The sequence below is a fragment of the Lepidochelys kempii genome, chromosome 6 (genome assembly GCF_965140265.1).
Source record: "Lepidochelys kempii isolate rLepKem1 chromosome 6, rLepKem1.hap2, whole genome shotgun sequence".
Lineage (NCBI taxonomy): Eukaryota > Metazoa > Chordata > Testudines > Cheloniidae > Lepidochelys > Lepidochelys kempii.
The window spans coordinates 61,808,279-61,820,617 of NC_133261.1; the positions used below are offsets into that span (position 1 = coordinate 61,808,279).

Here is a 12,339-nt window from a genome sequence, read left to right on the forward strand (position 1 = left end):
CCAAACTGTGCCCTGCTCTTTGATGCTTCTAGGTTAGGTTGCTTTTACTTTAAATTATGTTTGATTATTCATATTTCTTAATCTACACATATATAGATACATCTTTGTGAAATACAAAATTTTAGCTGCATAGTCCTCTGTATAATCTGCCCACACAGCCCACCAAGGTTTTGACGGCTGCAGTCATAACATGTTTCCTCTGGCCTGCAGAATAGGTGCATTCCTGAGATGCATCATTGTTGTTCCATAATTTGGCAGGCAGAGGGAGCTGTTGCAGAGAGAGGTTGCCTCTTGCTACTCCTGGGGGAATTCTGTGCCACTGCATATCCTTTCTGCTCCTGAATTGAGATTGGGAGTGGAGGTGGTTGTGTGTATCTAGGAAATAAGTTATCCACATATTTTTAACAAGAAAACGTGGAATACTGGATGTATCCATTCATGGTACGTGGTAGCTGGAGCTTGAAGGTCATGAGGTTAATCTGTTGAATGATCTGGAATGAGCCAAGATAACAGTGGTTTAGTTTCCTTGAGGGTCGGGAGGTGTCCAAGTGCTGAGCTGAGAGACATATCCTGTCGATGGAGGTCAGTGTATTGTTTGTAGTCCTCTTTGGCTGAGTTTGTGTGATTTTAATTCCTCTTGAATGCGGTGGAGATGTTCAACCAAATTGGAGGCCGCAGGGTCTCATGGGAGGTTGGCGGTACAGATGGATGAAATCAGGACTGGAAGCAATAACTGAAACAGAAGGGACTTTGGCAGATTGATTTGTGATCGGAGTTATTGTAAGCAAACTTGGCAAAAGGCAAGAGCCTGATCCAGTCATGTTGATGAAGCAGTGAAGACATTTTTCTAGAATTTCGCTTATCCGTTCTGTTTGTCCATCCATCTGGGGGTGGTAGGCAGAGGAAATGTGTAGGGTGACTTCCAGGAGTTTGAACAATTCTCTCCAAAAATGGGAGACAAATTGTGGCCCACAGTTGGATGTAATCTCAGTTGATAACCCATGGAGCTTGAAGATGTGGTTGAAAAATAAGTTAGCCATTGCTTGTGCAGTTGGGATCTTCTGACAAGGCAAAAAGTGCACCATTTTGGCGTGGAGGTTGACAATGATCAGTATAGCTGTGCAGCCCTAAGAAGTGGGGAAGAAGTGCAGCCCTAAGTGATTAAATCTATTTATTGATTTAACTGCTACCCCTTCCTACTTCTCCTTGTGGACACCAATGATACTGCCAAGAATGACCTTAAGCAGGTCACTGCAGACTACGTGGCTCTGGGAAGAAGGATAAAGGAGTCTGAGACGCAAGTCATGTTCTCGTACATCCCCCCTGTTGAAAGAAAAGGCCCAGGTAGGGACCATCGAATTGTGGAGGTAAATGCATGGTTGCACAGGTGGTGTTGGAGAGAAGGTTTTGGATTCTTCGACCATAGGATGTTGTTCCAGGAAGAACGATTGCTAGGAAGAGATGGTATCCACCTAACAAAGAGCATCTTCGCAGGCAGGCTTGCTAACCTAGTGAGGAGGGCTTTAAACTAGGTTTGCCAGGAGATGGTGACCTAAGCTCTGAGGTAAGTGGGGAAGTGCGATACCAGGAGGAAACACAAAGAGGAGGGTGCAACAGGGGAAGCCTCCTGATTCATACTGAGAAAGTAGGGCAATCAGCTAGTTATCTTAGGTGCCTGTACACCAGAGGTGGGCAAACTACAGCCCCAGGGCCACATCCGGCCCGCAGGACCATCCTGCCTGGCCCCTGAGCTCCTGGCCTGGGAGGCTGTCCCCACTCCCCCGGAGCCACGCCACTGCACGGCGCAATGCTCTGGGCAGCGGTCCTGCAGAGCCCCGGTCTGACGTGGTGCTCTGTGCTGCGCAGCGTGGCGCAGCTGCCAGCCACTGGTGCTTCAGGAAGCACGGTAAGGGGGTGGAAGGGGGGGGTTGGATAGAGGGCAGGGGAGTTCCAGGGAGTGGTCAGGGGCGTGGATAGGGGTCGGGGCAGTCAGAGGGCAGGGAACAGGGGTTGAATGGGGACGGGGTCCCGGGGGGGACAGTCAGGAAGGAGAGGAGGGGTTGGATGGGATGGTCAGGAGACAGAGAGCAGGGGGAGTGGATGGGGCAAGGGTCCTGGGGGGGGGAGTCAGGAAGGAAAGGGGGGGTTGAATGGGGTCAGGGGGGAGTTAGGTGTGGGGGCAGTTAGGGGCGAGGAGTCTGGGGGTGGTCAGGGAGAAGGGGTGGTTGGCTGGGTCAGGGGTCCCAGGGGGGCAGTCAGAAAGGAGAGGAGGGGGTTGTATGGGGCAGCGAGGGGGGCAGTTAGGGGCCGGGGGGCCCAGGGGCATTCAGGGGCCTGAGAGCAGGTGTGGGTGGATGCGGCAGGGGTCCCCGGGGAGCCGTCAGGGAACAGGAGGGGTTGGATGAGGCAGGAGTCCTGGGGGGGCCATCAGGGGGCAAGAAGCAGGGGGTTTGGATAGGGGGCGGGGGCTGGGCCATGCCTGGCTGTTTGGGGAGGCACAGCCTCCCCTAGCCGGCCCTCCATACAATTTCAGAAACCCGATGTGGCCCTCAGGCCAAAAAGTTTGCCTGCCCCTGCTGTACACAAACGCAAGAAGCCTGGGAAACAAACAGGAAGAATTGGAAGTCCTGACACAGTCAAGGAACTGTGATATGATTGCAATAACAGAGACTTGGTGGGGTAACTCACATGACTGACACACTGTCATGGATGGGTAGACACTGTTCAGGAAGGACAGGCCGGGGAGAAAAGGTGGAGGAGTTGCTCTATATGTAAGAGAGCAGTATGATTGCTCAGAGCTCCAGTATGAAACCGGAGAGAAGCCTGTTGAGAGTTTTTGGTTTAAGTTTAGAGGTGAGAGCAACAAGGGTGATGTCGTGGTGGGTGTTAGCTGTGGACCACCAGACCAGAAGGATGAGGTAGATGAGGCTTTCTTTGGACAACTAACAGAAGTTTCCAGATCACAAGCCCTGTTCTCGGAGGGGACTTCAATCACCCTGACATTTCCTGGGAGAGCAGTGCTCAGACAATCCGGGAAGTTTTTGGAGAGTGTTGGGGATAACTTCCTGGTGCAAGTGCTGGAGGAACCAACTGGGGGCCGTGCTCCTCTTGACCTGCTCCTCACAAACAGAGAAGAATTGGAGAAGTAGAAGTGGGTGGCCACCTGGGCAGCAGTGACCATGAGATGGTCGAGTTCAGGATCCTGACAAAAGGAAGAAAGGAGAGCAGCAGAATATGGATCCTGGACTTCAGAAAAGCAGACTTTGACTCCCTCAGGGAACTGATGGGCAGGATCCCCTGGGAGAATAACATGAGGGGGAAAGGAGTCCAGGAGAGCTGGCTGTATTTTAAAGAATCCTTATTGAGGTTACAGGGACAAACCATCCCGATGTGTAGAAAGAATAGTAAATATGGCAGGCGACCAGCTTGGCTTAAGAGTGAAATCCTGCTGATCTTAAACACAAAAAAGCAGCTTACAAGAAGTGGAAGATTGGATAAATGACCAGGGAAGAGTATAAAAATATTGCTCGGGCATGCGGGAGTGAAATCAGGAAGGCCAAATCACACCTGGAGTTGCAGCTAGCAAGAGATGTTAAGAGTAACAAGAAGGGTTTCTTCAGGTATGTTAGCAACAAGAAGAAAGTCAAGGAAAGTGTGGGCCCCTTACTGAATGAGGGAGGCAACCTAGTGACAGAGGATGTGGAAAAAGCTAATGTACTCAATGCTTTTTTTGCCTCTGTCTTCACGAACAAGGTCAGCTCCCAGACTACTGCACTGGGCAACACAGCATGGGGAGGAGGTGATCAGCGCTCTGTGGAGAAGGAAGTGGTTCGGGACTATTTAGAAAACCTGGACAAGCACAAGTCCATGGGGCCGGATGCGCTGCATCCAAGAGTGCTAAAGGAGTTGGCGGATGTGACTGCAGAGCCATTGGCCATTATCTTTGAAAACTCATGGCGATCGGGGGAAGTCCCGGATGACTGGAAAAAGGCTAATGTAGTGCCCATCCTTAAAAAAGAGAAGAAGGAGGATCCTGGGAACTACAGGCCATTCAGCCTCACCTCAGTCCCTGGAAAAATCATGAAGCAGGTCCTCAAGGAATTAATTCTGAAGCACTTAGAGGAGAGGAAAGTGATCAGGAACAGTCAGCATGGATTCACCAAGGGCAAGTCATGCCTGACTAATCTAATTGCCTTCTATGACGAGATAACTGGCTCTGTGAATGAGGGGAAAGCGGTGGACGTGTTGTTCCTTGACTTTAGCAAAACCTTTGACACGGTCTCCCACAGTATTCTTGCCAGTAAGTTAAAGAAGTATGGGCTGGATGAATGGACTATAAGATGGATAGAAAGTTGGCTAGATTGTCGGGCTCAGCGGGTAGTGATCAATGGCTCCATGTCTAGTTGGCAGCGTGTATCAAGTGGAGTGCCCCAAGGGTCGGTCCTCGGGCCGGTTTTGTTCAATATCTTCATAAATGATCTGGAGGATGGTGTGGATTGCACCCTCAGCAAGTTTGCAGGTGGCACTAAACTGGTAGGAGAGGTAGATACGCCGGAGGGTAGGGATAGGATACAGAGGGCCCTAGACAAATTAGAGAATTGGGCCAAAAGAAATCTGATGAGGTTCAACAAGGACAAATGCAGAGTCCTGCACTTAGGACAGAAGAATCCAATGCACTGCTACAGACTAGGGACCGAATGGCTAGGCAGCAGTTCTGCAGAAAAGGACCTAGGGGTTACAGTGGACGAGAAGCTGGATATGAGTCAACAGTGTGCCCTTGTTGCCAAGAAGTCCAATGGCATTTTGGGCTGTATAAGTAGGGGCATTGCCAGCAGATCGAGGGACGTGATCGTTCCCCTTTATTCGACATTGGTGAGGCCTCATCTGGAGTACTGTGTCCAGTTTTGGGCCCCACACTACAAGAAGGATGTGGAAAAATTGAAAAACGTCCAGTGGAGGGCAACAAAAATGATTAGGGGACTGGAACACATGACTTATGAGGAGAGGCTGAGGGAACTGGGATTGTTTAGTCTGCAGAAGAGAAGAATGAGGGGGGATTTGATAGCTGCTTTCAACTGAAAGGGGGTTCCAAAGAGGATGGATCTAGACTGTTCTCAGTGGTAGCAGATGACAGAACAAGGAGTAATGGTCTCAAGTTGCAGTGGGGGATGTTTAGGTTGGATATTAGGAAAAGCTTTTTCACTAGGAGGGTGGTGAAACACTGGAATGCCTTATCTTGGGAGGTGGTGGAATCTCCTTCCTTAGAAGTTTTGAAGGTCAGGCTTGACAAAGCCCTAGCTGGGATTATTTAGTTGGGGATTGGTCCTGCTTTGAGCAGGGGGTTGGACTAGATGACCTCCTGAGGTCCCTTCCAACCCTGATATTCTATGATTAGCTTCCCAGGGGATCCTGCCCATCAGTTCCCTGTTGGAGTCAAAGTCCGTAGTCTGCTGCTCTCCTTTCTTCCCTGTGTCAGGATCCTGAACTCGACGTGAGGCAACAGTGTGCCCTTGTTGCCAAGAAGGCGAACGGCATATTGGGCTTCATTAGTAGGAGCATTGCCAGCAGATTGAAGGAAGTGATTATTTCCCTTTATTTGGCACTGGTGAGGCCACATCTGGAGTATTGCATCCAGTTTTGGGCCCCCCATTACAGAAAGGATGTGGACAAATTAGAGAGAGTCCAGCAGAGGGCAACAAAAATGATTAGGGGGCTGGGTCACATGACTTATGAGGAGAGGCTGAGGGAACTGGGCTTATTTTGTCTGCATAAGAGAAAAGCGTGAGGAGAATTGGATAGCAGCCTTCCACTACCTCAAGAGGGGTTCCAAAGAGGATGGAGGTAGGCTGTTCTCAGTGGTGGCAGATGACAGAACAAGGAACAATGGCTTCAAGTTGCAGTGGGGGCGGTCTAGGTTGGATATTAGGAAAATATCCTAATCACCACTGGGAGGGTGGTGAAGCACTGGAATGGGTTACCTAGGGAGGTGATGGAATCTCCATCCTTAGAGGTTTTTAAGGCCTGGCTTGACAAAGTCCTGGCTGGGATGATTTAGTTGGGGTTGGTCCTGCTTTGAGCAGGAGGTTGGACTAGATGACCTCCTGAGGTCTCTTCCAACCTAATCTTCTATGAGTCTATGATATCAAGGCCCCAGGTTGAGATATGGGTGGAAGTGGGATCCAGACACCCAGAAGTTTGGCAGTGGGGGTCTTCATCCAGCTGCATGTGTCCCTGGAAGCAATGTAAAGATTTGATGGAGGAGAATAGTTTTGGCCACCAAAAATTGTGAGAGATCAGCTTCTTTGTCTTTCAGTACCCAAAATGGCCTGCCAGCAGGGAATTGTGGCATAGCCAGAGTACAGCTAGATGGGGTGATCCATCAGGGAGATAAAGGCGATCCTTGAACCAGAGTAACTTGTTTTTGACTGAGAAATTTAGGTCAGAATTGGCTGACATCCATTTCACTGAAAAGGAGATCACTGACCAGTGAGGAGTTTACAAGGCCAAAAGATCAACGTTGGAGCACATTCACAAAATGGCAGGGCTTTCAATATAGTGGCAGGTTCAAGAGGATTATCCCCTTTATCTAGGAACTCCCCCTTGCAGGATAATGCACTGAGTTCACCATTTTGGGTTCCGGGCTGGTAGATCAGGTCGAAGTTAAATCTACTAAGGAAAAGGGGCCAACATATTTGACATTGGTTGCGGGCTGTGCCCATTCAGAGATGTTCCAGGTTTTTATGATCTGTGAACACGTTGCCTGGAAAGCGCGCACCTTCTAGATGGTGGTGCCACTCCTGAAATGCAGCCTTGATGGCCAGTAATTCCTTATTGTACATTTGGTAATTTTGTTCCTCAGGTGTCTATTTCCTAGAATAAAAGGCACAAGCATGGAGGTCATTTGAGGACCACATCACTGAGATAATACTACCCTGAATGCGTAATTGGAAGCCTCTGTTTCAACAACAAAACGGTTTAGATGCATCTTGGTGTACTAAGACAGGGGCAGAAGTAAATGCTTTCTTCAGCCAATCAAAAGCCAGTTGGGCTTCTGGTGTCCAGTTGAAAGTGGAGTTTTTCTGTAGCAGTTGGGTAACTGGAAACACCACTTTTGAGAATCCTTGGATGAATTATCTGTAGAAGCTGGTGAATCCTAGAAAGCATTGGATATCACAGATGCTCTTGGCAGTTGCCCAAGTCAAAATTGCAGAAACCTTTTTGGGATCCATACTTATTCCACTGGGAGAGATGGTATAACCCAAGAAGTCCACAGCAGTGTGATCAAATTCACATTTCTCAGGCTTCCCATATAAGCCATTTGCTCAAAGACATTCAAGTACCAACTGGACATGCTGGTGATGCAAGGTTTGGTTTTCTGAAAAAATAAGACTGTCATCTAGATAGATTATGATAAACTGGTTCAGAACCTCCCTGAAGATATCATTAACCAAATGCTGGAACATGGTGGAGGTGTTACAGAGACCAAAAGGCAGCATGAGGTACTCAAAATGTCCATACCAAGTATGAAAGTCTGTTTTCCATTCATCGCCCTCTCGGATCCAGACCATGTGATAGGTGCTTTAGTGGAAATTTTTGCTGAGCTGACCCTTTCTACTTCTTTGTTGATCAATGGCAAGGGATATTTATTTTTGATGGTTATATTGTTCAGTGTTCAGTAGTATACGCAGAGGTGCAGGGTGCCATCCATTTTGTGACAAAACAGGATTGGGGCCACAGTGGGGGACACAGACAGATGGATAAATTTTTTTGCCAGATTTTCATCAAGATACTCCCGTAGGAACCTGAGTTGAGGTTCTGATGGGATAAATTTTGCACAAAGGGGATTTTGGCCCCTAGCTGGAGGTCTGTGGGGTAGCCATTGGACCTGTGCGGGGGCAGAGCATCAGTATTATTTTTATCAAATACATTTGCAAAGTCCTTGTATTTCACAGGGATTGGTGAGTTATCCTCATTTAGAGCCTGCTGTGTGCAGAAAATGGTGGCTTTGCCCAGATTACATCTAGGGGTCCTCAATACCAGATTGGACTAGGCACTGATGTATACAATAGTCAGATTCAGACCAAACTTCTTGTGCTCTCCAAGAAATGCTCATATCATGGAGAGAGAGCCAGGGGATGCCAGGCATTATTGGGAAGTGAGGTTAGTTAGTATGTGTAATACAATGGCTGCACATATGTTATCTTACCTTATTTAAGAACAGAAATTAATAATATAAAGAACCTATCTTAGTATTTGTCCCGATGACCTCATACAGCAATGAACTACAAAGGTTTACAATATGGCATGCAAAAAACATTTCCTTTTATCACTTCTAAATTTGTTCAGTTTGCCCTTGTTCTTATAATGCAGGCCAGGATATAAAGAAGGAGCTGATTGATTTTCACAACACTCTTCATAATCTAGAGTACTTCAGTCAAACTCCCCTCTAGCTCTTCTCCTTTGTAGGCTAAATAATTCCAGTCCTTTTTAATATCTTATACCATATGTACATATCCCTTCATTCCATTAACTGTTTACCATACATATAATAAAGCAGTTTCTGTTTGAAAACTTACACAACAAAATGGCAAAAAGTGATTTCATTCTATAGACATATAAACCCCAGTGAGAGAAGAGACTGGATCACTGACATTCAAAAATGTAGGGAAATGGAAGGGAAGGATATTCATATGGCCTTGTTTTTATGAATGGGAACGATTCTTTCTCCTCCCAGATGGGGAATACAAGGGAAGCTAGTTAGAAAAAACATTTCTGTCAAGTTTTATAAAACATATTCCTCCCATATGGTCATTTTTCACCTCTTTGAACTCAAGAGTCAGAGCTGCTCTCAGGTTTACAGGAATGAGGGTAGGTCCGTCCCACTGAACTCAAGAGTTTTTCAGAGACTGGTTATTCCTGTCAGTCACTTACCAATAACCTTTACTGTGATATCAGCCTTATCTTCTCCTGCTGGGTTCTTTACTGTAACTCTATAAACCCCCTCATCTGGCTTCTCTGCTCCTTCAATGATGAAGATACAGTGGTCTTCATGCATCTCTACACGAACTCTACCTTCAGATTCAGAGAGAAGCTGTGGGCACTGAAAACAGCAAGTGAAGTCATTTGTATCTAGGGTGGAAACAGAAGAGCCTAATGCTGTGTCTGAATGAAGGGAACAGGGGTTTGCATAAACATGCTGAGCCTGCAGCAACATGTAAGTCTTTCTGACACCGACCATTACCAATATCACTGAAAAGCTATCAGTGAAGTTCTCTTCTGTTTTAAGGTTCTATTTTGTAGGAACAACAGGACATCAGTGGATAGCCAATAGCAACTCCGAACATTCTCCTTTGGGGAGAAATTGGTTTTTAAAACTCTGTAAGCCCCATTGGTAGTTAAAAAGACCCTATTGCATTTCAAAGTCTCAAACTTGTGACGTGGGGATTATCCTCTGCTCCTCTCTCTCCCTTGGCCCACACATTTTGTCTGTGTCCAAATCTTGTTGCTTCTTCCTCCTTGACACTTCTAAGATCTGAACTTTTGACCTTTTGTTTTTATTCACAATACTAAAACCCTTGTCAAAGCCCTCATCCATTTTTGTTACTGTCACCTCCTCATCCTCAGGGCTTTTGGATGCCCACACTTAATTAAAAATACTTTGACCATTTGATCAGTGCTAACATGTCTAAGCATAACCATCACCACTTTGTTGTATCCTTTTCCTTTTCCCTGTGTCACATCCTTGTATTTTTAGACTCTATGCTCCTTTGGACAGGGACTGTCCAAGAGCTACGTGTATGTACAGTGCCTAGAACAATGGGGTCCCAATCTTGACCCAGGCCTCTGAGTTCTAATGTAATACAAATAGCAAAATAATTCTTCTGATTGACTACCACACATACACCAATGTAACAAAAATTAATACAGGATAAAAGGGATTTAATGTGAAAACAGGTAACGTCATGATCTTGTGTTGTGTCCTTCACATTCCCATCACTTCACCTGTTGTCATCTCTCCTTGCATCCTACTAATCTCTTCAACTAGATATCTTTACTAAGACTCAAAAAAGGGTTAGATATCCAGAGTTACGTAAAACAGAATTTACAAAAAATATTTAGAAGTGTTATAAACCCTCATGCTTCAGGGCAAAAGTCCATCACTAAACAATGGTGGTTAGGAAGAAACTTGCCCCATAGACAGGTTATTCCATAAGTGTCCACTAAGGGGTTTCTTGTGCTTCCCTCTGAACCATCTGATAATTGCCACTGTGAGGCAGTACACTGCCCTAGATGGACAGTGGTCTGATCCATTATGTTAATGCCTATGTTCCTATATACTTTAAATTTTAAGCTCCTCTTGGCAGGACCATTTGCCTGTAAATACACCAGATATATTAATGGGTTTGTATAAATAATAAGGAACTTACCTTGCTCTCGTTACTTAAATCACTGCTGGAGTCTGGGGAATCCATGGAATCAGCATTGCTTAGCACATTGCAGCTGTTCTAGATGAGCAAAGAAATACATGAAAGATAATGAAGCAAATAATCAAGCAATCTATTTGCAAACACCTAGAATATAATAAGGTGATAAGTAAAAGTCAACATGGATTTGTCAAAAACAAATTAATGTCAAACCAACCTAATTTAACAGTAACAAGTCTTGTGGATACAGAGAAAGCAGTAGTTGTGGCATATCTTGACTTTAATAAAGCTTTTGATACTGTCTTGCATGACCTTCTCATAAACAAACTAGGGAAATGCAAACTATATGGAGCTACTATAAGGTGGGTGCATAACTGGTTGGAAAACCGTTCCCAGAGAGCAGTTTATCAGTAGTTCACAGTCAAGCTGGAAGAGCATATTGAGCAGGGTCCCTCAGGGATAGGTCCTGGGTTCAGTTCTGCTCAATATCTTCATAAATGATTTAGATAATTGCTGTAGAGTACATTTATAAAGTTTGTGGACAATACCAGTACTGGGAGGGACTGCAAGTGTTTTGGAGAATAGGATTAAAATTCAAAATTATCTGGACAAACTAGAGAAATGGTCTGAAGTAAATAGGATGAAATTGAATAAGGACAAATGCAAAGTACTCCACTTATCAAGGAACAATCTATTGCACAAATACAAAATGGGAAATGACTGCCTAGAAAGGAGTACTGTGGAAAGGAATCTGCAGCTGATAGTGGATCACAAGCTAAATATGAGTCAACAGTGTAACAATAAGAAAAGGAGTACTTGTGGCACCTTAGAGACTAACCAATTTATTAGAGCATAAGCTTTCGTGAGCTACAGCTCACTTCATCAGATGCATATCGTGGAAACTGCAGCAGACTTAATATATACACAGAGAATATGAAACAATACCTCCTCCCACCCCACTGTCCTGCTGGTAATAGCTTATCTAAAGTGATCATCAGGTGGGCCATTTCCAGCACAAATCCAGGTTTTCTCACCCTCCACCCCCCACACAAATTCACTCTCCTGCTGGTGATAGCCCATCCAAAGTGACAACTCTTTACACAATGTGCATGACAATCAAGTTGGGCTATTTCCTGCACAAATCCAGGTTTTCTCACATCCCCCCCACCCCCATACACACACAAACTCACTCTCCTGCTGGTAATAGCTCATCCAAACTGACCACTCTTCAAGTTTAAATCCAAGTTAAACCAGAACATCTGGGGGGGGGGTAGGAAAAAATAAGAGGAAACAGGCTACCTTGCATAATGACTTAGCCACTCCCAGTCTCTATTTAAGCCTAAATTAATAGTATCCAATTTGCAAATGAATTCCAATTCAGCAGTTTCTCGCTGGAGTCTGGATTTGAAGTTTTTTTGTTTTAAGATAGCGACCTTCATGTCTGTGATTGCGTGACCAGAGAGATTGAAGTGTTCTCCGACTGGTTTATGAATGTTATAATTCTTGACATCTGATTTGTGTCCATTTATTCTTTTACGTAGAGACTGTCCAGTTTGACCAATGTACATGGCAGAGGGGCATTGCTGGCACATGATGGCATATATCACATTGGTGGATGTGCAGGTGAACGAGCCTCTGATAGTGTGGCTGATGTTATTAGGCCCTGTGATGGTGTCCCCTGAATAGATATGTGGGCACAATTGGCAACGGGCTTTGTTGCAAGGATAAGTTCCTGGGTTAGTGGTTCTGTTGTGTGGTATGTGATTGTTGGTGAGTATTTGCTTCAGGTTGCGGGGCTGTCTGTAGGCAAGGACTGGCCTGTCTCCCAAGATTTGTGAGAGTGTTGGGTCATCCTTTAGGATAGGTTGTAGATCCTTAATAATGCGTTGGAGGGGTTTTAGTTGGGGGCTGAAGG

The 12,339-nt window shown here is 45.7% G+C and overlaps 1 protein-coding gene across 1 annotated transcript in view; it reads right to left on the reverse strand.

Moving 5' to 3' along the window:
• Positions 1-12,339, reverse strand: part of MYBPC3 (myosin binding protein C3) — a 128,627-nt gene that overhangs the window by 55,012 nt on the left and 61,276 nt on the right. The window contains exons 22-23 of the mRNA XM_073350333.1: positions 10,428-10,505; positions 8,932-9,091 (exon numbers count right to left, since the gene is read on the reverse strand). Of these exons, the coding sequence (XP_073206434.1) occupies positions 8,932-9,091; positions 10,428-10,505 (238 nt within the window). The remainder of the gene's footprint in view (positions 1-8,931; positions 9,092-10,427; positions 10,506-12,339) is intronic.